Raw genomic sequence first — 27,959 nt, forward strand, 5'->3', positions numbered from 1 at the left:
TTCATTACAGTGGGGGTGGGGGTGCTCAATTAATAAATGCCTTCCTTATTAATTCTCATAGCCCCTGATAGTAGAACATTAAAGCATTGTAATTATATTATTTAAAAGCCACATTACCAACAATGTTAAGGATGTAGACGGTGTCAGTTCAGTTCAGTCGCTCAGTCGTGTCCGACTCTTGCAACCCCATGAATCGCAGCACGCCAGGCCTCCCTGTCCATCACCAACTCCCGGAGTTCACTCAGACTCACGTCCATTGAGTCAGTGATGCCATCCAGCCATCTCATCCTCTGTCGTCCCCTTCTCCTCCTGCCCCCAATCCCTCCCAGCATCAGAGTCTTTTCCAATGAGTCAACTCTTTGCATGAGGTGGTCAGAGTACTGGAGTTTCAGCTTTAGCATCATTCCTTCCAAAGAACACCCAGGGCTGATCTCCTTCAGAATGGACTGGTTGGATCTCCTTGCAGTCCAAGGGACTCTCAAGAGTCTTCTCCAACACCACAGTTCAAAAGCATCAATTCTTCGGCACTCAGCCTTCTTCACAGTCCAACTCTCACATCCCTACATGACCACTGGAAAAACCATAGCCTTGACTAGAAGAACCTTTGTTGGCAAAGTAATGTCTCTGCTTTTGAATATGCTATCTAGGTTGGTCATAACTTTCCTCCCAAGGAGTAAACGTCTTTTAATTTCATGGCTGCAGTCACCATCTGCAGTGATTTTGGAGCCCCAAAAAATAAAGTCTGACACTGTTTCCACTGTTTCCCCATCTATTTCCCATGAAGTGATGGGACCAGATGCCATGATCTTCGTTTTCTAAATGTTGAGCTTTAAGCCAACTTTTTCACTCTCCTCTTTCACTTTCATCAAGAGGCTTTTTAGTTCCTCTTCACTTTCTGCCATAAGGGTGGTGTCATCTGCATATCTGAGGCTATTGATATTTCTCCCGGCAATCTTGATTCCAGCTTGTGCTTCTTCCAGTCCAGCATTTCTCATTATGTACTGTGCATATAAGTTAAATAAACAGGGTGACAATATATAGCCTTGACGTACTCCTTTTCCTATTGGAACCAGTCTGTTGTTCCATGTCCAGTTCTAACTGTTGCTTCCTGACCTGCATACAGATTTCTCAAGAGGCAGATCAGGTGGCCTGGTATTCCCATTCCTTTCAGAATTTTCCACAGTTTATTGTGATCCACACAGTCAAAGGCTTTGGCATAGTCAGTAAAGCAGAAATAGATGTTTTTCTGGAACTCTCTTGCTTTTTCCATGATCCAGCGGATGTTGGCAATTTGATCTCTGGTTCCTCTGCCTTTTCTAAAACCAGCTTGAACATCAGGAAGTTCACAGTTCACATATTGCTGAAGCCTGGCTTGGATTATTTTGAGCATTACTTTACGAGCATGTGAGATGAGTGCTATTGTGCAGTAGTTTGAGCATTCTTTGGCATTGCCTTTCTTTGGGATTGGAATGAAAACTGACCTTCTCCAGTCCTGTGGCCACTGCTGAGTTTTCCAAATTTGCTGGCATATTGAGTGCAGCACTTTCACAGTATCATCTTTCAGGATTTGAAAGAGCTCAACTGGAATTCCATCACCCCCACTAGCTTTGTTCGTAGTGATGCTTTCTAAGGCCCACTTGACTTCACATTCCAGGATGTCTGGCTCTAGGTGAGTGATCACACCATCGTGATTATCTGGGTCATGAAGATCTTTTTTGTACAGTTCTTCTGTGTATTCTTGCCATCTCTTCTTAATATCTTCTGCTTCTGTTAGATCCATACCATTTCTGTCTTTTATCGAGCCCATCTTTGCATGAAATTTTCCCTTGGTATCTCTAATTTTCTTAAAGAGCAGCCATGAAGAGATACCCCACGCCCAAGATAAGAGAAACCCAAGTAAGACGGTAGGTGTTGCAAGAGGGCATCAGAGGGCAGACACACTGAAACCATACTCACGGAAAACTAGTCAATCTAATCCCACTAGGACCACAGCCTTGTCAACTCAATGAAACTAAGCCATGCCCGTGGGGCCACCCAAGACGGGCGGGTCATGGTGGAGAGGGCTGACAGAATGTGGTCTGCTGGAGAAGGGAATGGCAAACCACTTCAGTATTCTTGCCTTGAGAACCCCATGAACAGTATGAAAAGGCAAAAAGATAGGCTATTGAAAGAGGAACTCGCCAGGTCAGTAGGTGCCCAATATGCTACTGGAGATCAGTAGAGAAATAACTCCAGAAAGAATGAAGGGATGGAGCCAAAGCAAAAACAATACCCAGTTGTGGATATGACTGGTGATAGAGCAAGGTCCGATGCTGTAAAGAGCAATATTGCATAAGAACCTGGAATGTCAGGTCCACGTATCAAGGCAAATTGGAAGTGGTCAAACAAGAGATGGCAAGAGTGAACATCGACATTCTAGGAATCAGTGAACTCAAATGGACTGGAATGGGTGAATTTAACTCAAATGACCATTACATCTACTACCACAGGCAGGAATCCCTCAAAAGAAATGGAGTAGCCATCATGGTCAACAAAAGAGTCCAAAATGCAGTACTTGGATGCAATCTCAAAAACGACAGAATGATCTCTGTTTGTTTCCAAGGCAAACCATTCAATATCACAGTAATCCAAGTCTGTGCCCCAGCCAGTAACGCTGAAGAAGCTGAAGTCGAACGGTTCTATGAAGACCTACAAGACCTTTTAGAACTAACACCCAAAAAAGATGTTCTTTTCATTATAGGGGACTGGAATGCAAAGGTAGGAAGTCAAGAAACACCTGGGGTAACAGGCAAATTTGGCCTTGGAATACGGAATGAAGCAGGGCAAAGACTAATAGAGTTTTGCCAAGAAAATGCACTGGTAATAACAAACACCCTCTTCCAACAACACAAAAGAAGACTTTATACATGGACATCACCAGATGGCCAATACCGAAATCAGATTGATTATATTCTTTGCAGCCAAAGATGGAGAAGCTCTATACACTCAGCAAAAACAAGACCAGGAGCTGACTGTGGCTCAGATCATGAACTCCTTATTGCCAAATTCAGACTTAAATTGAAGAAAGTAGGGAAAACCACTAGACCATTCAGGTATGACCTAAATCAAATCCCTTATGATTATACAGTGGAAGTGAGAAATAGATTTAAGGGCCTAGATCTGATAAGATAGAGTGCCTGATGAACTATGGACTGAAGGTCGTGACATTGTACAGGAGACAGGGATCAAGACCATCCCCATGGAAAAGAAATGCAAAAAAGCAAAATGGCTGTCTGGGGAGGCCTTACAAATAGCTGTGAAAACAAGGGAAGTGAAAAGCAAAGGAGAAAAGGAAAGATATAAGCATCTGAATGCAGAGTTCCAAAGAATAGCAAGAAGAGATAAGAAAGCCTTCCTCAGTGATCAATGCAAAGAAATAGAGGAAAACAACAGAATGGGAAAGACTAGAGATCTCAGTCACTCAGTCGTGTCCAACTCTTTGTGACCCCATGGACTGCAACACACCAGGCTTCCCTGTCCCTCCCCAACTCCTGGAATTTGCTCAAGCTCATGTCCATTGAGTTGGTGATGCCATCCAACCATCTCATCCTCTGTCATCCCCTTCCCCTCCTGCCTTCACTCTTTCCCAGCATCAAGGTCTTTTCAAATGAGTCAGTTCCTCACATCAGGTGGCCAAAGTATTGGAGTTTTAGCTTCAGCATCAGTCCTTCCAATGAATATTCAGGGCTGATTTCTTTAGGATGGGCTGGTTGAATCTCCTTACAGTCCAAGGGACTGTCAAGAGTCTTCTCCAACAGCACAGTTCCAAAGCATCAATTCTTAAGTGCTCAGCTTTCTTTATAGTTCAAATCTCACAGCCATACATGACTACTGGAAAACCCATTGCTTTGACTAGATGAACCTTTATTGGCACAGAAATGTCTCTGCTTTTCAATATGCTGTCTAGTTTTGTCATAGCTTTTCTTCCAAGGAGCAAGCGTGTTTTAATTTCATGGCTGCAGTCACTATCTGCAGAGATTTTGGAGCCCCCCAAAATAAAGTCAGTCACTGTTTCCATTGTTTACCCATCTATTTGCCATGAAGTGGTGGGACTGGATGCCATGATCTTAGTTCTCTGAATGTGAATTTAAGCCTACTTTTTCACTCTCCTCTTTCACTTTTATCAAGAGGCTCTTTAGTTCTTTGCTTTCTGCCATAAGTGTGTGTCATCTGCATATCTGAGATTATTGATATTTTTCCCAGCAATCTTGATTCCAGCTTGTACTTCATCCAGCCCAGCATTTCTCATGATGTACTCTGCATATAAGTTAAATAAGCAGGATGACAATATACAGCCTTGACTTACTCCTTTCCTAATTTGGAACCAGTCTGTTATTCCATGTCCAGTTCTAACTGTTGCTTCTTGACCTGCATACAGTTTTTTTTTAACAGGCAGGTCAGGTGGTCTGGTATTCCCATCTCTTGAAAAATTTTCCACAGTCTGTTGTGATACACACAGTCAAAGGCTTTGGCCTAGTCAGTAAAGCAGAAGTAGAGGTTTTTCTGGAACTCTCTTTTGCCTTTTTGATGATCCACAGATGTTGGCAATTTGATATCTGGTTCCTCTGCCTTTTCTAAATCCAACTTGAACATCTGGATGTTCACGGTTCACGTACTGTTGAAGCCTTGGAGAATTTTGAGCATTACTTTGCTAGTGTGTGAAATGAGTGCAGTTGTGCAGTAGTTTGAATGTACTTTGGCATCTTCACATCCTATAATGTGAAGTCAAGTGGGCCTTAGGAAGTATCACTATGAACAAAGCTAGTGGAGGTAATGGAATTCCAATTGGGCTATTTCAAATCCTAAAAGATAATGCTGTGAAAGTGTTACATTCAATATGCAAGCAAATTTGGAAAACTCAGCAGTGTCCACAAGACTTGAAAATGTCAGTTTTCATTCCAGTCCTAAAGAAAGGCAATGCCAAAGAGGGTCTCAGAAGATGAAGAAGATAGGCTGCCCTGCCTGCCACTATGCTTTGAGTAGAGAAAGAGAAATAGGCATGAGAACGGCAGAGAATTTGATCATGTATATAGTTTGTTCATGTTGACTGTGAAATATGTATGGAATCTAGAAAATGGTACTGATGAACATTTTTGCAGGGCAGGAATAAAGACATGGACATAGAGAACACACTTGTGGACATGGAGAAGGGAAGGAGAGGGTGAGACAAATTGAGTGAGTAGCCGTCTCTGGGGTCGCACAGAGTCGGACACGACTGAAGTGACTTAGCAGCAGCAGCAGCACTATTGACACATATACACTACCAAGTGTGAAATAGATAGCTAATGGGAAGCTGCTGTATAGCACAGATTACTCCGCTCATTGCTCTGTGATGACCTAAACGGGTGGGAGGGGGGAGGGGAGCTCGAGAGGGAGGGGAAGTATGTATACTTATAACTGATTCATGTTGTTGTCCAGCAGAAACTAACACAACATTGTAAAGCAATTATACTCCAATAAAAATGAAAGAAATAGAATTATCTATGGTACCAAACGTATTGAAGTCTCCAATCAGAATTGGAGATACGGAAGTAGATCTCAGGGAAGAGTTCGAAAGCACTACTCTTCAAGGGTTTCAAAGCTCCTGCAGGCATACTGTATAGTGGTTGACCTGAGTACCATTATGTGTTAATGGTTCAGTTGTGTCTGACTTTTTGTGACCCTATGGACTATAGCCCACCAAGCTACTCTGTTCATGGAATTCTCGGCAAAAATACTGGAATGGGTTGCCATTCTCATCTCCAGGGGATTGTCCCAACCCAGGGATCGAACCCGGGTTTCCCACATTGCAAGCGGATTCTTTTCTGCCTAAGCCAGAAAGGAAGCCCAAGTACAATTGCATTCAATCCACCTGGAGAAAGAAGTTTAGCTAGAACTGCTTTCTCCAGATGGATTGATTGTGCCAGATGGGAGGGTTTAACCTATGTGGACAGCACTGCCTGCAGTGGGTGGCCCACAGTGACTTCTGGGTTGGTGTTCATGTGACCATATGCGTCTGGAACCTGAACTGTGAGGAAGTTCCTTATATCTTAGTTGTAACTATAAATATCTCTCTTCAAGAACAGTAACCACCTTCTTATTAACCAGTTGCTATGGAAAAAATATTTAACCCCTTTGAATCTCACTTCTCTCACCTCTAAATTGGGGTTAAAAATCTCTGTTTACTTCACAAAGTTATTATACTTTGAATATAAATAATATATTCTGTGCTGGTCAGATTGTGCTGAAACTAATACATTCATACATTGTTGCTGCTGCTAAGTCACTTCAGTCCTGTCCTATTCCGTGCAGCCCCACAGACAGGGGCCCACCAGGCTCCCCTGTCCCTGGGATTCTCCAGGCAAGAACACTGGAGTGGGTTGCCATTTCCTTCTCCAGTGCATGAAAGTGAAAAGTGAAAGTGAAGTCGCTCAGTCGTGTCTGACTCTTCTCGACCCCATGGACTGCAGCCCACCAGGCTCCTCTGTCCATGGGATTTTTCAGGCAAGAGTACTGGAGTGGGGTGCCATTGCCTTCTCTGACATTGTTGCTGCTAGATAGCAATTTGAAAGATACACCAAAAAGCATAAAATACACAAACTCCTTTGACCCAGTGATTTTGTTCCTGGTAATTTATTCTATGAAAAAAAAAAAAAAAAAAAAAAACCTAAGTGAAAAATCATATACATTGTAGCATTTTCTATTCAAAAAGTTATAAACGATAATAGAATGATTAAATAAAATATCTTGGCTTAACACAATGAAATATTGACCAACCCCTAAGGAAACTGTAGGTATGTAGAAAACAGTTGGAAAAAAACATGAACAAAATAAAACAACTGATAGTATAGTAGAATTTTAAGTATTTTTCCTTTTATTAATTTATCTGAATGTTATTACTCCAGCAGAATAATTAAAATGCTTAAAGCATTTAAAAATTTTAAAAAAATTTTGGCTCCAAAGTACATTTCTTCTTACTGTCTCTTATTTTTCATTTAGGGAAATTATCGTTTCATGAAACTCTTACTTACACGCAGAGCAAACTGGATGCAGAAGGATCTGGAAGAAATGACTCCTTTACACTTGACTACTCGGCACAAGAGCCCTAAATGTTTGGCGCTTCTGCTGAAGTTTATGGCACCAGGAGAAGTGGACACACAGGATAAAAACAAGGTAATGGTCGCGAAGAGTCAGACACGACTGAGCGACTGATCTGATCTGAACAGACTATCAGAATCAAAGACAAGTAGAACATAAAGCAGACAGTTTATTTTATGATGTGAAGCCTCAAGGAAGAAGGCCTCAATTACCACTCATACATGGTAGAACAATTCCAAATCTCCACATGCCCTAGTAAAGGATTTCACTTAAATTGTGTCCTGCTAGCAACTTAGTGTAGTGGGTAGTATCATCTTTTCACATATGGGGAAACTGAAGCTCAAGAAGATTAAAATTCTACCAAAGATCCAAGTGCCAGGGCTAGAATGTGAACCCAGGCCTGTCTAACTCCAACTCATTATTTTACTGCTAGTCATGATAGTTGCAATTTGTTGTGAGATTTGTGGTGACCAAATGCCCCCAAATAATGTACTTAGTGCATAATTGCTTTAATGTCCTGGGCTTTGGCATACTTTGTCTTGGGTTTCAGCGTAGAAGCCGCTACTTGTTCTGTGTCCATCAACTTACTTAACCTCTCTATACCTCAATTTTCCCATATGCAAAAAGGGGACAACAGGGTTGTTGAAGATAAAATGAGATAGTATATATCAAGTGTTTAGCACAATGCCCAGTGCATAGTATGCTGTCAATAAATATTAGCCGTAAAATTATTATTAATTTCATTTTGATTGTAATATTTGCTCTGACATTGTTATTGGGATTCATTGTGTTCCCTGCTCTTGAATTCGAACATATTGTATACATTGGTCATTGTTTTGATCAACATTCTGATTATTCTTTACAGGAAAAAAATGTGGTCTTTAGTTAGACAAAGGCAGTCATCCTCTTCCTTTTCATCAGGCACTTAATCATAAGAGTCTTGCAAACTCCTGCGTGCTCATGAAATTAACTCTTATAATTAAGTCCCTGGGTTGATACTCAATAATCTTTTCACTCCCATAGTATTCTTAATGTGATTTTTAAATTTTGTTTAGTAGTCACTCATATAACCTGAAGTTCTGAGATCAATTTTTTAATTTTACAACTACTGTAAATTGATGTTATTCCTAACTCACAGCATTTGTAGTGCTGATAGTTCACTGAGAATTCCCTGGGCATCCAGTGGTTGGGACTCTGCATTTTCACTGCTGAGAGCATGGGTTCTCTGGGTTGGGGAACTGTGATTTTTCAAGCCACATGCTACGGCCAGAAAATAAATATTTCACTGAAAAAAAGCACTTTGTTCAATCCACAAAGACCCATTAATCACTTGAGTAAAAGTCTTTTACTGCATTTGTGCCATTTAGCAGATTGCTTATCCTCCTTATGCTCAGTTTCCTCATCAGTCACGTGCAAGTTCAAGAGTGCTCATCTCCCAGAGTTGTCCTGATACAGACTCTAGGAGAGAAAATATACAGAAGTCTTACAGCTGTAGCTGTCATGCAGTAAGAGTTTGGGAAAAGTTTGTTGTGTTGTCACTATTCTGTTGTCAATGTCATTTTGAAAATCTCTCCATTTTGCAGCAAACAGCTCTGCATTGGAGTGCCTACTACAATAACCCTGAGCATGTGAAGCTGCTCATCAAGCATGATTCTAACATTGGAATTCCTGATGTCGAGGGCAAGATCCCACTTCACTGGGCAGCCAACCACAAAGATCCAAGTGCCGTTCACACAGTGCGATGCATTCTGGTAGGTATAATGGATGGCCTTACCCCCCAAAAGAAATTATGTTATGAATTATCCACTGTATGCAAAAGCATTTTATAGCACACAAGCAAATTATGACACAAAAGAGTACAACAAAAAACGTATGAGCTCATCAGCAAGAAATAGAGCATTTTAATACTGTGATTTAAGACCACACAGAAATTTCCTGCATGCCTGCTTCCCAAGGCATTCTCTCTCCCTATACCACGCTCATTTCTGTCCCCCATCAGCTACTTTTCTGAGTTCCTATTTATCATCCCTGACTTTGTTTTATACTTGTTCTTATCAAATAGTAAGTAGATGTAAATGAATAAATACATTTAAGATATAAGGAATAAGGAAACTTATGTATTCATCACTGAGTGGAGGAGCCAAGTAAATCACTGTTTAAGTTCCCTGGGTACCTCCAAGTAGCATTCTTTTCTCTCCTTTCTCAGAGGCAGCCACTACCCTCAATTTTGTGCTTATTATTCCACTGGTTTTCATTATAGTTTTGCCACATATGTTTGCATTCCTAAACAATGTACTGTTTCATTTTTAACATTTTTGCATTTTGTATTCATAGAATCATACTGTATGTATTCTGCGACATCCTTTTCTCTTGCTCAGTGTTAAGTTGGTGGTTTTAATCTATGTTGCTGCGTGTAGCTGTAATATTATTACTTTTTACTGCTATATGCTGAATAGTATTCCATTTTTTGAAGATTAAATGACACACATTTTTCATTCTGTTATTGACAGACCTTTGAAACTGTTTCCAGCTTTTTGCTGTTTACAACAGTGCTGCTTTGAACCTTTTTTAAAAACCCTATCTAGGGTATGAATTTAACTGGTTGTTGCAGGTGTATAGAAATGCAGTTGATACTTTTGGCCATTAATTATATATCTAACCAACTTTCTATACTTACGAATTTTGAATGTTTATCAGTAGATTCTTTGAGGTTTTTTAATCATTTCTTCCCAAATTACAACTTACATGCTGTGGTAGTCTAATGTTTGGTCCTATTTGCTTATAACACACAAATTAGACTTTTGACGATGTTATTGTTTTATTTATACAATGATTAATTTATTTCTACTTGTATGTTAACTGATTCCTTTGTTGTGCATTTCTTCTTGGATCTCCAATTTTCCTTCCAGAGTTATTACCTTTCTCCCTGAAATAAATTCTTAGAACTCCTATTAGTATAGATGTATGGTAGTTAACTCCCTGATTAATTCAACTGTTAAGGATGTCTGCATTTCTACAATGCTCTTGAGTATGTAGTTTTTCTGTATACACGATTCTAGGTAGTCACTTTTATCAGCTCTTTTAGACTGTTATTTTGCTGCTTTCTGCCTTTCATTGTTCCTCTTAAATAGTCTGTTATTTGTCTAATTGTAATCCCTTTATAGATTATCTTTTCTCTCAGGGTGGTTTTAAAAATTAATCTATATAGTATTCTACAGTTTTACTACAGTGTGTCTAGTATGCCTTTTTTTTTTTTTTTTCTTTCCGTGTTTAGTATACATTCTGATTATCGCATCTCAGTTCTGGAAAATATATAGCCATTATGTCAGTATTGCTTCTGCTTCTTTCTCTCTACGCCTGCCTATGGGGTCTCCAATAACACATATTTTAGACCTTTCCATCTTACTTTCCATGTGTCTTACCTTTTCTTTTACATTTCTCTCATCTTGTCCCATTCTGCTACATTCTGGGTAGTTACATCAGATCTGCCTTCCAGTTTACCAAGTCTTTCTTCAGCTGCATCCAGTCTTGTTTACACTATTTGTTTAGTCTTCAATCTTAGTGATGGTGTTTTCACTTCTAAAAGTTCTCCTCGGTTCTTTTTCAGATCCGCCTGATCTTTTGAGAGCTTTTTCCCTTGCTCACTTTTAAAATTTTTAACTGTGCTATGTGGCTTGTGGAATCTCAGTTCCCCCACCAAGGATCAAACCCATCCCCGCTGCACTGGAAGCACAGATTCTTAACCACTGGACTGCCGAGGAAGTCCCCATTTTTTATTTTCTTACGTGTTTTATCATTAGTAATTTTATATTCTCTGTGTGTTAATTCCGAAATCTGAGGTCTATGGAGGGTAATTCTCACTTAATAATATCTTCCTTACAAATTTGGCTTTTTTTTCCCTCCTCTGTAAGTGCATTTAAGTCCTTGGGAGACTCAAGGTCCTAGATTGCTGCCATGGTAATATTCTACTTCTTTTTTGAAGTGTTTTGTAATACCTTTCATACTCTTCTTTTATAAAATAGGCTGACTGTATAGAGAGCTCTAAACCTGGAAAGGCCCTTCAAAGAGTTCTTAAATTGGGACAGGAGGGCTTCACTTTGGGTATGACCTAATCTGAAAAGAGACCTGAGGTGGGTGAGGAACTCTCTTCAGCTAAAGCAATTCCAAAAAGCTGACAGGAGAAGATCGTGGAGGTAGTAGGGAAGGAGGACCTAAGCAGTGCATTATATCTCTACAAGGATCCACTAGAAAAACAAATAAATGTTGTGAACTGTCAGTTTAAACCAAAAATCTAATAACCATGTGATAAAAAATTTCAACCTCATTCATAAAAGGAATGCAATTTAAAGCATCAGTGAAATGCCTTTCATACTTGTAACAGGAAAAATGTTTTAAGTTTGATAATATCAAGTGGTTGATTTGTGCCAGCATGTGGGGAAATAAAAGCCTTTACACATTGTCATGGATGTGTTCATTAGTACAGCCATTTGGAGAGCAGTTTAACAATACCTAACTGAAGATGTAGATATCTTTCAACCCAGCAGTTTCCCTTCAAAATGTCTGGGCTAGAGAAAAATCTCACATATATGCCATAAGGAGATATGTAAAGGAAGTGCAATGCAAAAAATGCATTGCAGCATTTTTGTTAATAGTGGAAAACTGTGTAAGTAACCTAAATATCCTTCAGTAAGGGCTTCCCTGGTGGCTCAGACAGTAAAGAATCCGCCCGCAATGTGGGAGACCTGGGCTCCATCCCTGGGTTAGGAAGATCCCCTGGAGAAAGGAAAGGCTGCCCAATCCAGTAATCTGGCCTGGAGAATCTCCATGAACAGAGGAGCCTGGTGGGCTACAGTCCATGGGGTTGTAAAGAGTTGGACGTGACTGAGCGACTTTCAAGAGAATGGATAACTAAATTGTGGTTTAACAAATAGATTAGTATCATTACAGATACCCACATGTATTGTGTTGAAATAAAAAAATTCAAAAATATAATTTTAAAAGAAAAAAATTCAAGGATATACATGGCATAATGCATAAGTATAAATATTGAAAACACACAAAATTTATCTATTGTTTATGGACGTATACATATGAAGCAAAAATACAAAACATATGGCTTTAGCTGAATCCATAACAGATTCAAAAAGCACGTTAGGGAAAGTGTTGATTCCTATTTAATCTAGATAGTACAAGTACATTTATTTTTCTGTACTTTTTATAGTTAAATATGAAATTAAAATTTTTAAGATTTAGACTGTATACTTTTTTCTAAATTTTATCACTTCTGCTGAGAGAGAATATACAGGTTTCAAAAATTGCTCAGTTAATACTTACATCAAATGTGGCTTTTTTAAGGATTCTATGTGTGTCTGAAGTCTCTGGTTCCTTAAAAATAGGATGCTGCTCCAACAGAGTCTTTACTGAACTGGCAAGACTATGAGGGTCGAACACCTCTTCACTTTGCAGTCGCTGATGGGAATGTGACAGTGGTAGATGTCTTGACCTCATACGAAAGCTGCAATATAACATCTTACGATAACTTATTTCGAACGCCGCTTCACTGGGCAGCTTTGCTAGGTGAGTTGAATAGTTTTTAATTGATATGTAGTACTTTGTACCTAAATTCCTCTGTTGTATGCTTATAAATGTATTCTCTGTTATATGGTAATTTCAACAACATGTCTTTTAAAATTGTTATTATAAAACCAATGTGCATTTGTTAACAAATGTAAATATAAAATAATCTTCACGTTCAATGCCTTTGCTTTTTTTGGAGAAGGGCTTTAATTTTATGTTTCAGCTAATACTATATTTGATTTTCTTTTCTTCATATTTCCTGATGCGCCTTTTACTTAGCATTTTTGGGGAACACTTTTTTATATGGAAGATTATATATGTGTATCTGTCTGAATTTTGGCAATCTGAGAGTCTTTCCCTTTTAGTGAAGGAGTTTTGCCCACTGACAGTCACTGTTACAAATTGTACAATTTGATCTTTTTTCCGTTATTCTCATCTTTGAGGATTAGTTTTTTTTCTCCTTAATTTGGAGTTTTTCCTGATTTCTTTGTTTTCTGCCTTGTGGTGTATGGATTACATTGTAGCTATCTGGTTTTGAATTTCCTAATGTTTCGGGAGGGTTTCTAGGTTTTACTAGTAGTTACTTTTAAATTTTAAAAGCTTTCTTAAGCCTAAGCCTGAGTCAAGAGCAAAACTGCATTTACTGATTCCCATCTATTTAAAATGAGGAATTTGGCATACTTGCACTTATACCCTTTAGGTGTTTGTTAATATGATCTGACAGTTATTATTAATAGTAATAATTATAAAAATATTATTATTATAGACTTAGTTTTTAAATTACATGTTATCTCTTTTTTAAATGATTCTTACATTTGCATTTGGTTTTATAGTCAGATTTATAATTATTATTCAGTCTTCATTTCAGTGTTTAGTTTCATTTCCTTTTCCTCTGCATTTTTGCAAATTTGTCTGCGTATCACTAAACTGAATTTTCTTTTCATGAATTCTGCTTTCTTTCTGCCTCTTATAGATTATATTTTAGGCTATATTTTGATTTCCTTCTATCATCCATATTTCTTTTTATCTCAGCTTTTTATATTTTTACCTCCTTCCATTACCCTTTCATTTTAGATTATCTTCTTCTTAGGATACTGTTTCACTTCATAGAGGCCATCTCTTTGTAAAAGTCAAGGATGCCAAACTGTTGCCTGAAATTTTCTTCCAGATCCTTCTCTAGATCATTTTCTGAGGTATGCTCTTGTTCTTTCTGATGGTGTTCCTTTCCCCCTGTCTTAGAGTGTTTCCATAAAGCCTTTTCTGAATTTTTCTCCTTATCTCTCAAACAAGATGAGAAATATTTAGATTGAGTGTGTGGCATAAATTGCCCTTGACCCTACTTTTGCCCGTTTGTGTTGTGGAGCACTCTGTCTCAAACCACAGCTGAAGAGCAGGCAGAGGAGCACAACTCCCATGCAAATTTCTGTTTTTCTGCCTGGCGTTCATGCAGTGTATTCTTGCTCTGCTAATGTGGCTTCTGTGTCATTGCCTCACTCCCTGTACACTGAAGCAATGGCATGTATGAAATTGAGGTTTCCTAAATATACTGTTACCAGGTCTGTTCATTCTTTGATCCTTTCTACAGTCCTTCATTTGGGGAGACCTCCTCCACATCCTCCAAAATGGACTGCAGAGCACTCTTTTCTACCAGCACCTCACTATTCCTGCCCACTTCTGGGGTTTGAAATTACTGCCTAGGTGTTCAAACATTGGGGGAAGGAGGTACGAAGTGATAGACAGAAGGCCTCAGAGGTCACAAGAAACTGTGTTATAGCTGGTCTACCTGAATAGCAGAAGAGAACAACCATACAGTTCTGATTGGTTGTGCAGTAGAACCTGGAGACTAGGGACAGAGACAGCCTGCCTTCTGACACCTTCCCTCCCTCTTGATGGGCAGTTTTATAAGGTGAACCAGGGGATGCCGTGAGCTGGTATGATATACAGTTTTTTCTCAGTCTGGCAATTATAATTAGTCATTTCCTTGTTGATCAAAGCATTGAGTTTTTAGTATTTAGGTTTTGCCTTTGTGCTGCCTAATCATAGTATTTTGGTAAAAAGTTAGAAGCTGCACTAGGGACCGTTCTGAAACCCTTGTGAGTACTGGTTTATGTGCTAGTGATTTTTCTTACCCCTTTCCTTCAAATAGACCATAAATGAATCAGTCCTTTTGTGTGATAACTACCTTGTGTCTTCTTTCAGGCCATGCACAGATTGTCCATCTCCTTTTAGAAAGAAATAAGTCTGGAACCATTCCATCTGACAGCCAAGGAGCAACACCCTTGCACTATGCAGCTCAGAGTAACTTTGCTGTAAGTAAACCATGACAGTTATCTCCTTTTAAATTAGAATGTTATCATCAGCACAGTATAATTCCATCTTCCTCACCTCCCCTAATCCACCACTGAATAGTACACTGAATACTCAGATTGCTAAAATACCTTAATTTCACACTTCTCTTTCTCTCTGGTACCCACAGCAAATATAGCTATAGTTCTCCTTCCTGGCAATCCTAAAAATCGATTCTACTTACCACCTACAGTTTCGGTAAACCTTTATCTTCTATTATCTCCCAAGATCTCAGAAAAATACTTAGGTTTTGAGGTGGGGTTCATTCTTATTATGAATAGATAAGAAATTCAGTTGGCCCAATATAGTCAATCTATGGAAATCATAATTCAATCCATAGTTCAACACAGGCCTATGTAAAGACATGTTATCCCTATTTAGAGATGAAGAAACCAAGATTCCAAGAGATTAAATGATTTGCCCACAATGTTTTTTTTAAATATACTTTTGTGTTTTTATAATTTATTTATTTATTTTGTTATTTTTGGCTGTGCTGGGTCTTCATTGCTGTGTGTGTTGGAGCAAGTGGGGGGTACTCTCTAATTGTGGTATGTGAGCTTCTCATTGCCGTGGCTCCTCTTGTTGCAGAGCACAGGCCCGGGGGCGTGCAGGCTTCAGTAGTCGTGGCATGTAGGGTCAGTAGTTGCAGCCAAAAGGCTCTGGAGCGCAGGCTTGATAGTTGGGGTGCATGGGCTTAGTTGCTCTGTGGCATGTGGGGTCTTCCCAGATCAGGGATTGAATCCATGTCTCATGCATTGGCAAGTGGACTCTTTACCATTGAGCCATTGGGGAAGCCTTGTCTAGAACCCAACTCTTAGATTCCAAATTTAACTATGTACAGAAACCAGTAGTTAAGTAACTGTGTTAATGAAAGTAAGAAAGAATACTAGAACATTATAGACGTTTTTTCAAAGAAACACTTGCTTTAGATAATTTGCCAATTACAGAAATAGTTTTTTAATAATGATGCAAAGTCTAAGCTCAGTTTCAAGTCCCTTGATCTCCTTTAGACTCTATTAAGTTGCAAGAGGTTATAATTCCCTTTATAAAAAACACTGCAACCAACATCAAAACCCCATAAAACCCTTGTAAGTATTCATCACTTAGAAAACATACTGAACAAAAGAAATGTTTGCAGATTGTTAAAAGAAACCCCCAAAATCACCAACATTAAAAAAAATTATTTCTTTATTCAAATGTAAATTAATAAGCACCTACACTAGCTCCTGGGAGCTAAGCTATAATACCACAGTAGCTCAACAACTAGTTTTAAGACTAGGAAGCGGTGTGTGTTGCAGTAGAAAGAGTGTGGTGACTTAACCCTGGATTCTACTTGTGTGTTTGCTACCAGTATTTATGTGGCCTTGAGCCTAAGTCTCATCTATAAAATGAGGAACTGGAATAGATGAACCCTTATATTTTTTCTTGCTCTAAAGTATTGAACACCAACATTTTATGCATTTTTAGCCAACTCACAGCCTCCAGAAATTGTTTTTTCTGAAACTATTTTATTTCCATCCAAGCAAAAGTGTCTATGATCTTCCTATAAGTTTGTAAGCATCTGAGTTTTGAGGAAAGATGCAATTTTAAGTGCTGTGAATATTGTTGTTATTTAGTCGCTAAGTCATGCCTATCTCTTTTCAACCCCATGGACTGTAGCCTGCCAGGCACCTCTATCCGTGGGATTTCCCAGGTAAGAATACTGGAGTGGGTTGCCATTTCCTTCTCCTGGGGATTTTCCTGAGCCAGAGATCGAACCCACATTTCCTGCATTGGCAGGTGGATTCTTTACCACTGAGCCTCCAGGGAAGTAGCTATGAATATTAACTGCCATTAAAATTGTCAAACACTATAAGAATTATTAAGGGTCCTCATTTTTGTATGATTCTATAGAGGAAGGACCTAAAATGCAGGAATTACTGAATAATACTTGTTAGATGAATTGAACACTGCACTTCTCAGTAGCCACCGCTCATCATTTGATAAATCAATTAACTATTTAAAAAAATAATAAAAAGTACATAGTTTCTTCTCTGCAGTTAAATTTTTAAATTTAATTGAGAATAATCATTCTCAATTATAAGAATATTGAACGAGGGAATTAAGTTATATTTTGAAATGCTGTGAAAACTAAAACCAATACATAAGGAATGCAGATTGTTATTTTCAATGGAAATTATAATTTTATTATTCATAAAAAGATAATTTCATTTGATTCAAAAGTAGACCAAAAAATACTTTGCTTCTTAGTGGAGGTCACATATAACACTGGTTTTATTGCCATAGAAAATGCCGCTCTCATGTCTCAAATTTTTAAATGTTTTCTTACAGGAAACAGTTAAAGTGTTTTTAAAACATCCATCAGTAAAAGATGATTCAGACCTTGAAGGAAGAACATCCTTTATGTGGGCTGCTGGGAAAGGCAGTGATGATGTCCTTAGGACTATGCTGAGCTTAAAATCTGACATTGACATTAATATGGCAGATAAATATGGAGGTACAGGTAAGAACTAGCAGACATATTCAGCTTTCATTCAGGATTCAGAGTATAGATGGTGCTATAATACTTGCAAAATAGTAAGTTGAAACCATTGTTCCTAATCTAATATTATTTGACATTGATCTTTACTTTTTAGGTTTAGGTTGCCAGGATATCACTCCAACAGCTTTATTTTTCCAAGTATTACAGCTAAAATTACCCTATGTTATTATCAAGTGAATTTTGACATTTGATTTACAAGCCTTGTTGCTCCTTAGACGTAATTGCAGAACTCTTCTGATCATATATCTTTGCATAAAAAAAGCATAAACCTGCTCTTTAAAAACTATGCATACTTAGCAGTTATTAACTACATTTTCAAAAATTTAGAATTATATTTTAAAGAAGGCACACATCTATGTATGTTCTCACCAGTCTCATTTAATATGCTGTTTCTCAGTTTTGAACAGCATTACTGCTGTTCTCCTGAATCTCCCATTTCAGAGTTAACCTCCCATGACTCTAGAAGCTTCAAAGCTTCGAAAGCTCTTCCTGTATGCTTCCTTTAATCTCTTTTTCTAAGAAGAGAGCCCTCGAAGGATGTGTTGATTACTAAGAGAAGTCCTTGTTTTTGTAACACCCGTTGTCACCTTGGGTGACACAGCTGTTGCCGGGTACTGCAGTCAGCCCTCCATATCCAGGGTTTTGCATCTGTGGCTTTGGAAGGCTGACTTGTACTGCACCATCTCATGAAAGGGTCTTGAACATCTTCACATTTTAGTATCTGTAGAGGCTCCTGGAACCAATCCCCCATAGATAACAAAGGACACCTGTATATACAAATTACAAGTCAGAAAGAAAAATCACAGCGCAGAAACACTGAATGGAACAAAACCTCAGCTGCGAGCTTCTCAATGTTCTGTTTTCTTATAGATGAAAACATTCTAGAGCCATTTGCACCTACCTGTCATCCTGGATGAGATCTTTCTGTCTTTCTTAATCACCAAAACTGTTCATAGAGCACTTGGGAGACAGAGGGGAATGTGGTTGCTATACCTAATATCTCCCTCCCTATACTTAGACCTTCACACCTTCTGATTTTTTAAAAAGAGTTTTTAGGTAATATCAATTTTGATAAAGACTTCAACTTGTAAAAGTATTTGTTTATCAGAGTTTCACCATAGACCTTAAGCTTCTTAAGGAGTATTATACAGACACATAAGGCATTGAGTTTATAAATGATCTCAGTATTTAATTTTTTATCAGACTTTTATTATTATGCAGTCTTTATCACTGGCATCACTCTTTGTTTAACATTTCATGTATTTTAATGAAGTATGGGCTTGGATACTTGCATTCTCAACCAAAGTTGTCTTTCTGATGTACATCTTAGTTACGGTTGAGACCTAAATTTTCAAATTCATTCATTCCCTGGGCTCTTTCTCTTAAGGAGATTCTATTATACATCAGTGATACATACCTTCCTGACATTTCTATGCCAGTGAGTTCCTCTCCATCATCCCTTTCAGTTCAGTCGTTCAGTCGTGTCCGACTCTTTGCAACCACATGAATTGCAGCACGCCAGGCCTCCCTGTCCATCACCAACTCCTGGAGTTCACTCAAACTCATGTCCATCGAGTCAGTGATGCCATCCCGCCATCTCATCCTCTGTCATCCCCTTCTCCTCCTGCCCACAATCCCTCCCAGCATCAGAGTCTTTTCCAATGAGTCAACTCTTCACATGAGGTGGCCAAAGTATTAGAGTTTCAGCTTTAGCATCAGTCCTTCCAAAGAACACCCAGGATGGACTGGTTGGATCTCCTTGCAGTCCAAGAGACTCTCAAGAGTCTTCTCCAACACCGCAGTTCAAAAGCATCAATTCTTCAGCGCTCAGCTTTCTTCACAGTCCAATTCTCACATCCATACATGACCACTGGAAAAACCATAGCCTTGACTAGATGGACCTTTGTTGGCAAAGTTAATGTCTCTGCTTTTGAATATGCTATCTAGGTTGGTCATAACTTTCCTTCCAAGGAGTAAGCTTCTTTTCATTTCATGGCTGCAGTTACCATCTGCAGTGATTTTGCAGCCCCAAAAAATAGTCTGCCACTGTTTCCACTGTTTCCCCATCTATTTGCCATGAAGTGATGGGACCAGATGCCATGATCTTAGTTTTCTGAATGTTGAGCTTTAAGCCAACTTTTTCACCTAGAGCCAGACATCCTGGAATGTGAAGTCAAGTGGGCCTTAGAAAGCATCACTACGAACAAAGCTAGTGGAGGTAATGGAATTCCAGTTGAGCTATTTCAAATCCTGAAAGATGATCCTGTGAAAGTGCTGTGCTCAATATGCCAGCAAATTTGGAAAACTCAGCAATGGCCACAGGACTGGAAAAGGTCAGTTTTCATTCCAATCCCAAAGAAAGGCAATGCCAAAGAATGCTCAAACTACCACACAATTGCACTCATCATCCCTTTAGAGGGTTGTTTTTCCTTAATTAAAAATGAGTTCTTATCAATAGCAATCTATAAGTATTATTTGGACCAAATAAATCAACTATAAAACAAAATACTAAGCTATCAGGAAAATGTGAACACTCTCTGGGTATATCTGATGTTACAAAACTTGTGTTACCATCTTTTAGATATGAAAATGAGCCTATATTTTCTTTGCATTGCTGGGGCTGGGGTTCTGCAAACCACATTTGCTCTTTACCAGCAGGGGGAGTCAGCCCACAGTGGGCAGTACAGGGAGACTGGAAAGCCAGAAGAGGAGCTTGGGATTACAGCTTCCTGTTTGCTTCCTATTCTTATATTTGTTTCTAGTTCCTGTCAGCATATCCTAGTCAGTCTTACTCAGCAGAGCACTGATCACTTGTTCCAGTGGGAACAGTTAATTCACTTGGTGGTTTTTCCAGCACTTACAGGACCTGCCAAGCAGAGCCCCTCCTCAGAGGTCTGAGTCTCAGCTCTGCAGGGCGCCTCCTCTAAGCCTTTAAAGTGGTAATAATTCCATCCTCTTCTTTTTGTTCCCTCAGCCTTAGAATTGCTAGCCTCTGTGATACAAATGGCAACCCACTCCAGTGTTCTTGCCTGGAGGATCCCAGGGATGGGGGAGCCTGGTGGGCTGCCGTCTATGGGGTCACACAGAGTTGGACACGGCTGAAGTGACTTAGCAGCAGTGATAACTTAGTGTTTCCTTTTTGCTTTTTTAGCTCTTCAGTACAAGGCGGGCAATCCTTCATATTTAATTTTCTCTGTTAAAGTATCTGAGAGATACTCTGATACAGTGGCTGTGTTTTAAAAAAGAACCCTTGTCTTTCAGCCATACTAACTAAAATATTCACAAACAGAAGGATGTGACTCTAGACTTTTCTTCAAAACAATCAGAAGTGGGGGAATGGATAGCAGTTAAATGAAACAAGATTAGCCAACAAGATCACTGTTGAAGCTGGGTGATGACAGTATTCACCCAGAGACTCGTGGCTTTATTTATCTTTTTTTGTAGCCTTCCAAAAAGATACATGCACCCCTATGTTCATAGCAGCACTATTCACAATAGCCGTACATGGAAACAACCTAAATGTCCATTGACTGATGAGCTGATAAAGAAGATGTGCCTTTACATTTGAATAACATTTGAAATTCTCCATAACATAAAGTTATTGGAAAGACTTTTTAAAGTTCTATGTAAATGTGTTTTTTCAAAGAAGAAACAATTATTGTAGTCTAAAATTGTTTTAAAATAAATGAAAATAATCAGAAATGGGAAATTTCCTTTAACAAGATCCTTAATTCTTTTACTCAATTGAAATTTTGTCTTTAAAAAAAAAAACAAAACAAAACTTGACATTGATATTTATCTGAAGAGTATCTGTTGATACCACATTACACAATTGATGCCACATTACACAGTTATAGAATTTCAGAATTAAAAAGTACCTTAAAATTACATCTAGTCCAGGGTTTTCTAAGCTGTGTTCTTCAGACCAGTACCTTCCCATAGAGGTACCTAAAGTGTTGCTGAGGGAGTGGGTGCTTGAATGGGTAACCCCTACCCCTACTTTAACCAGAAACACTCACCTCTTAACTATTTTATATGTTGAATGTTTTATAAAATTTCACTTGGGAGGGAAAAAACTAACATTCTTATGGTCTTAAATGTGAAAATCACTGAACTGTCACAGATGTAATATGTGCCTTAATCTGCCTTATAACATTCTCAGCAACATTTTTCACCAAAGACATCTCCTCACTGTCTTTCAACCTCCAGTTGAACAGCTCCAATACAGAGAACTCATTACCAAAACTTCTCTTTTATTTTGGCTGTGCCATGTGGTTTTTATGATCTTAGCTCCCCAACCAAGGATGGAACCTGGCTGGGCCCTTGGCAGTGAAAGTGCAGAGTTGTAACCACTCAACCACCAGGGAATTCACCCATTACTTCCATCTTAATCTCACTCTATTAGGATGTGCTGCCTTAAACTAAGCCAATATTTTTCAGACTGAATGTTGCTTTCTCTGTTGTCTTCCACACGACATGCTTCAGATACTTGAAGGCTCTCACACCCATCTTGTCTAGGCTAATCTACCTTTCAGGCATTTAGGTCAGGCTTTTCAAACTCTCATATGCATAACAATTACTAGAGATATTCCCAGATTAAACAGAGATCCTACATCAATTCCTGTTAATAAATCCTGTTGATTCCACATCCAAAACATATTCTAAATTTTTTATGCTTCTCTCCGTCTCCATTCCTGTCACCCTAGTTCAAGCCACCACTATTTTCACCCAGTCTACTGTACTAGTGTTAACTGGTTTCCCCGCTTACATTCTAATTTGCTTGAATGCGTTCTCAAAATGGCTAGTGTGATCCGTTTTGAACATAAATCAAACATCACTCACCTACATAAAGCCCTTCAGTGTCCTCCATCACTCTGACCTGATGGCCATTTATGATCTAGCCTTTTCTACCTTTCTGGCTTACTGCACTCTCACTCATATGCTGCAGCTTCTTTGCCTTCCTTAAACACGTACATTCATCCCTGTCCTTGTTCTCGTTATTCTTTTTGCCTGGACTAGTCTCCCTTGAGAGCTCTGCTTTGCCTCTTTTTTTATGATTTAGTCTCAGCTTAAATGTCAGCACCTTAACAGGGCTTTCCCTAACCACCAATCAAAAGTAATCCCCAGGTCACTTCACATATCAAAATAGTTTTTACTTCTTTAACTATACCATCTATCACCATCTAACACATAAATGTTATTAATTCCTTGTTTTTGTTTTGTTCTGCTTTGCTTCTTCTATGAAAATGTAACCTTAGCTATTCTACTGAATTTCCAGCATTATATTGTATACCCAGCCCATAGTGGCATCTCAACAAATCCCCAGGAATCTGCATTTTATAGGCACCCCAGGTTTGGTCCATGGATCATACTTTATGAAAAAAAAACATTGTCCTAGACAGTATAGAGCCATAATTCTTAGATACCTCTAGACAGATACCCTGAAACATTGAGAAGAATTTAGAGAATGATGACTTAAATAGAATTTAAAGAATAATCTAAAGAGTGATGACATAAGTACTAGAGGGATCAGTGCAATGTGAAACTCACACATAGTCAAAACTGCTCTTTCAACCCCTTACCAGAGACGAGACCACATTCCACTTGGTTTTTTCCTCCAATCTTGAAATGAATTGCTCTTTTTAAAATTGGGCCCTGAGGAAATAGCTGACTTGCATTTGGAATCGTGTTGTATGAATAATGCTCTCAAGGCAGTAAGATGCACACAATTTTAGTACCATGTGGGTACACAGACCAACTGCAAGAGGAACACAGGTAACCAAGTGAAGAACCAGTAGATTGATGGCTCCCATCACACATCCCCTCAGAGGCATATACTGACTGTGAGTGGGTTGGTGGGCAGAATTGCCTGCATCATTTAAATCATTTCTCTTTGTCATTTTTTGTTCTCTTGCTCTCTCAGAAAAAGGAAAAGATAATAAACTAGTAACTAAGGAGACCATTTCAGACCAACAGGATAGAAAGGAAGAAAACAGTGAGATGAGAAAGGTAGAAGGAAGGGAAAAGTGGGAGTAATAATACATACCAGTAGAAGGGAAGATATAAAGAAGTGTATACAAGTGAAAAATAGATAATCTTGAAGATTAAATTGCATTTGGCCAAAATGATGAAAAAATCAAAAGAAGAAGATATACATAGTTAGGATAGTAAAAAGGTAAAGTTGTTACTTAAAAGTTCTTCACTCTCTTTTGCTCCCTTTTTAGCTTTACATGCTGCTGCACTTTCTGGCCATGTCAGCACCGTGAAGTTATTATTGGAAAATAACGCTCAAGTAGATGCTACTGATGTCATGAAACATACTCCACTTTTCCGAGCCTGTGAGATGGGGCACAAAGATGTGATTCAGACACTCATCAAAGGTTAGTTATTAAGAGTGCTCATAACAAGTCAGTCTCAAAAGGTAGGATTTCTTACATTTACCTTTTGAAATACAGCTTTACATCGCAGAGAGCTGCCTGGGTGGAAGCATGGAGGAAAGAGCCTGGTGTCAGGAAACTCGAGAATCACTCCTAGCTCCACCTATTAGTAGCTGTTTGATTTGGGAAAAGTCACTGTATCTGCCTGATCCTCAGTTTCACTTCATATAAAAGGGGAACGATTTCTATCCTGACCAACTCCCAGGCTTATTTAAAAATCTGAAATAGATGATATACATGAAAGTTTTTTGCTAAGAGTAAAGCATTTAAAGGACTGTTATATTCTTTAAACTTCTCTTCTTTTTGATAAATGCTCCCTATATTAGACATTTTCACTTTATTTTTGCTTTTTCAGGTGGAGCAAGGGTGGATCTAGTCGACCAAGATGGACATTCTCTTCTACATTGGGCCGCGCTGGGAGGAAATGCAGATGTTTGCCAGATCCTGATAGAAAATAAGATCAACCCAAATGTGCAGGATTACGCAGGAAGAACCCCACTGCAGTGCGCTGCATATGGGGGCTATATCAACTGCATGGCAGTGCTCATGGAAAACAACGCAGACCCTAATATTCAAGACAAAGAGGTAAAAATTCTAGGTCTTTTCTCTATTGTTTGCTCCAAAGTGTTTGCAGCATTGCTTCTTTGTTAACTAAAATTAAGTAAAATGGTTTGTCAAGTGAAGAGATCACTCACAAATCTGTTAGTTAAAAGTGATTTTTATTTGTCCATGTTCTCTTCTAATCCTTGTGCATACACATATATAATTTTTAAAAGCCATAGGATGAGAATAGTTTTATAATTTTTATAAAATATATAGATACATGGCATGTATATAGGTATATAAATATATATATATGATTTTACAAACCACATTTTGTTTTGCTTACTTAAAATTATCACCAGTATTTTTTCATTTGGTATATAATCTTTTTCATAATCATGGATGCTTAATATTTCAAAGTTCTAAGAGCTTTATGTTTTATAACTCATTCAATCCTCACAGCAAGTCTATAAAATTTCCTTTATTTCCTATATTTGAAATTTTTCACTATTTCATTGATATTTACTTTATTATTGCCTACCATCCGCTTTTATAAGGTTTGATTTAATATTCTTTAAAAAATTCTTTTGATGAAATTTTAAATCATTGGATTTTTTTCAATATATATATGTAAGCATTTATTACTCTAAATGCTGCTTTAGCTGCATCTTACAAATTTGGATAAACTGTACTATCACTATCATTCAACACAAACATTTTCTGATTTCCATTTTGATTTATTATTTGATTTATGGATTAGTTAAGTGTATTGTTTAATTTCCAGGCAGTTGGGTATTTTCTCATTATCTTTTTGTTAATGATTATATTGGTGTTCTATTGCTGCTGTAACAATTACCACAAACTTAGTGCTTTAAAACAAAACAAATTTGTCATATTACTGATCTGGGTGTCAGAATTCCAAAATGTCCTGAAGATCAAGGTGTTGGCAGGACTTCATTCTCTTTGGGGGCTCGAGAGAATCTGTTTCCTTGAATCTGTTCCTTGAGTTTTCTAGCTTCTGGGTGGTACCCACATTCTGTGGCTTGAGGCTCCGTTTCTCCAGCTTCAAATCTAGCAGTGACTGGTTGACTTTTTCATACTGCGTCACTCTGACATTCACCTTCTGCCTCTCTCTTTAACTTACTATAGGGACCTTTGTGATTACACTTGGCCCAACTGGATAATCCAACTCACAGTCAACTGATTAGCAACCTTAATTCCATCTACAACCTTAATTCCCCCTTTCCATTTAATATAGCATAGTTACAGATTCCAGAAGTTATAAAGCAGACATCTTTGCAACAGAGTGCCTTATTCTGCCTACTGCACTGATTTGTAGCTTAAATTTTAGTTTAAAAAAATACTCTGCATTATTTTAATCTTTGAAAAGCTTTTGAGGCTTTCTTTATGTTCCAGCATATGGTTGATTTTGGTAAATGTTCTGTGTACTCTTGAAAAGAATACTAATTTTGTCATTGTTCAATACAATGTTTTATATACATTTTACATTGTATTGTTCATGCTGCCTATACCTTTCCTACTTTTTAATCTATTTCTGCTATCAACTATTGTATGACGTAGGTTAAAAACCTCCCACTGTAATTATGGATATGACTGTTTCCTCTTTTAATTTTGTCAGTTTTTATCCTATATATTTGGAGACTGTGCTATTAGTTGCATTCAGATTTAGGATTGTGATATCTTCCTCTTTGACTTCTTTAACACTATGAAATATTCCTTTTTATCTAGCAGTGCTTCTTGACTTTTATTTCTCTTTCATGACATTGAAATTTTTAAAGAATAAAGACCATTTATTTTCTAGAGTTTCACTCAATTTGTTGTTGCCTAATGATTCATCATAATTTGATTCAGGATTTACATTCGAGATGGAATATTACGTAGATGATACTGAATCCTCAGAGTATCACTTTTGGAAACATGTGATACTTCTTAACATAGTATATATTTATTTCCGGCTGCAGTGAGTCTTTGTTGCTTTGCATGAGCTTTCTCTAGTTGTGACAAGTGGGAGCAACTCTTCCTTGTGGTGGTCAAGGCTTCTCACTGCAGTGGCTTCTCTTGTTGCAGAGCACAGGCTTTACGCATGAGGGCTTGATAGTTGGGACCGAGGGCTCAGTAGGTGTGACGCATTGGCTTAGTTGCTCCACAGCATATGGAATCTTCCTGGACCAGGGATCAGACCTGTGTCCCCTGCATTGGCAGGTTGATTCTTCTCCACTGTGCCACCAGGAAAGTCCCTTGCTGCTGTTACTGCTCAGTCACTTTAGTCATGTCCAACTCTTTGCAACCCCATAGACATAGCCTTCCAGGCTCCTCTGTCCATGGGATTTTCCCTGCAAGAATACTGGAGTGGGTTGCCATGCCCTCCTGCAGGGTATCCTTTCAACCCAGGTATCGAACCTGTGTCTGCTGCATTGCAGTCTGATTCTTTCCCACTGAGTCACCAGGGAAGCCCGGGAAGTCTATTAACGTAGTATTAATTTTGATCACTTGGTTAAGATACCGTTCATTTTCTCCACTGTATACTTAATGTTTTCTCTTTCTGTAAGTAAGCAACTGGGAGAAATGTTTATATATTGGAGTTAGCATAAATAAATATGTGTCCCAAAATACTGACACCAGATGTATTTGATTTCTGTTTATGCTTGTAGGGAAGAACAGCTTTGCACTGGTCCTGTAACAATGGATACCTTGATGCCATTAAATTACTACTAGACTTTGCTGCTTTCCCTAATCAGATGGAAAACAATGAAGAGAGGTAAGCCACTGGCAAAAAGAATGCATCATTGTTCATCTCACATCCTTTCTGCCACATTTTAAAATTCTCAAGTTTAGATGCTCGTTCAGAAATAGTATTTCATCAGGAAACACTACACTAAGAAATCTTGAACCAGAAGAAAACAAAAGTTCCATGTAGTGTTGATTAGAATCATGGGATTTTAAAGTTATTAGAAACTTCAGGCATTACTTAGGGCAAGCTCACACTTTCCAGAAGAAATGTAGGTCTTCTTTTGATGTGTGTCTAGCATCAAATCAGGGGAGTCCTGACTGACCAGGACTAAGAATTCAGTTAGGCCAGTGAGATGTGTTATATATTCAAGAAGTTTCTCTTGATGAAGAGGATATTATCAGTTAGTAAACAGATATACCACCATGTAGCATGAAAAAATAAGGAGAAACTGGGGCTAAAGCTCAGGATTTTCATCTTAATACAGATTTCTTAAATAATATGAGATTCACAGAATTAGGCTGGGGTTGCTATCCAGTGACCCAGACCCAATAAAAAGGACTCAACATAGTGTGAAGTCTAAGCAGGAGACATTCTTGATGGTCTTGGATCTAGGAAGATTCTAGTAATTTGTAGGTAACAACTAAGA

The 27,959-nt window shown here is 38.4% G+C and overlaps 1 protein-coding gene across 7 annotated transcripts in view; it reads left to right on the plus strand.

Moving 5' to 3' along the window:
* The window catches only part of INVS (inversin), a 136,947-nt gene that overhangs the window by 65,437 nt on the left and 43,551 nt on the right, over nucleotides 1-27,959 (plus strand). For 4 of the 7 annotated variants that reach the window (XM_019966275.2, XM_019966276.2, XM_019966274.2 and 1 more), the window contains exons 4-11: nucleotides 7,018-7,191; nucleotides 8,700-8,867; nucleotides 12,513-12,693; nucleotides 14,893-15,002; nucleotides 17,371-17,542; nucleotides 23,806-23,961; nucleotides 24,374-24,603; nucleotides 27,234-27,340. In XM_019966275.2, coding sequence (XP_019821834.2) covers nucleotides 7,018-7,191; nucleotides 8,700-8,867; nucleotides 12,513-12,693; nucleotides 14,893-15,002; nucleotides 17,371-17,542; nucleotides 23,806-23,961; nucleotides 24,374-24,603; nucleotides 27,234-27,340 — 1,298 coding nt within the window. Of the gene's footprint in view, nucleotides 1-7,017; nucleotides 7,192-8,699; nucleotides 8,868-12,512; nucleotides 12,694-13,785; nucleotides 13,887-14,892; nucleotides 15,003-16,698; nucleotides 16,733-17,370; nucleotides 17,543-23,805; nucleotides 23,962-24,373; nucleotides 24,604-27,233; nucleotides 27,341-27,959 lie in introns of those variants that run through there. The other 3 variants (XM_070794829.1, XM_070794830.1, XM_070794831.1) reach the window with 3 other exon arrangements.

The sequence above is a fragment of the Bos indicus genome, chromosome 8 (assembly GCF_029378745.1).
Source record: "Bos indicus isolate NIAB-ARS_2022 breed Sahiwal x Tharparkar chromosome 8, NIAB-ARS_B.indTharparkar_mat_pri_1.0, whole genome shotgun sequence".
NCBI lineage: Eukaryota > Metazoa > Chordata > Mammalia > Artiodactyla > Bovidae > Bos > Bos indicus.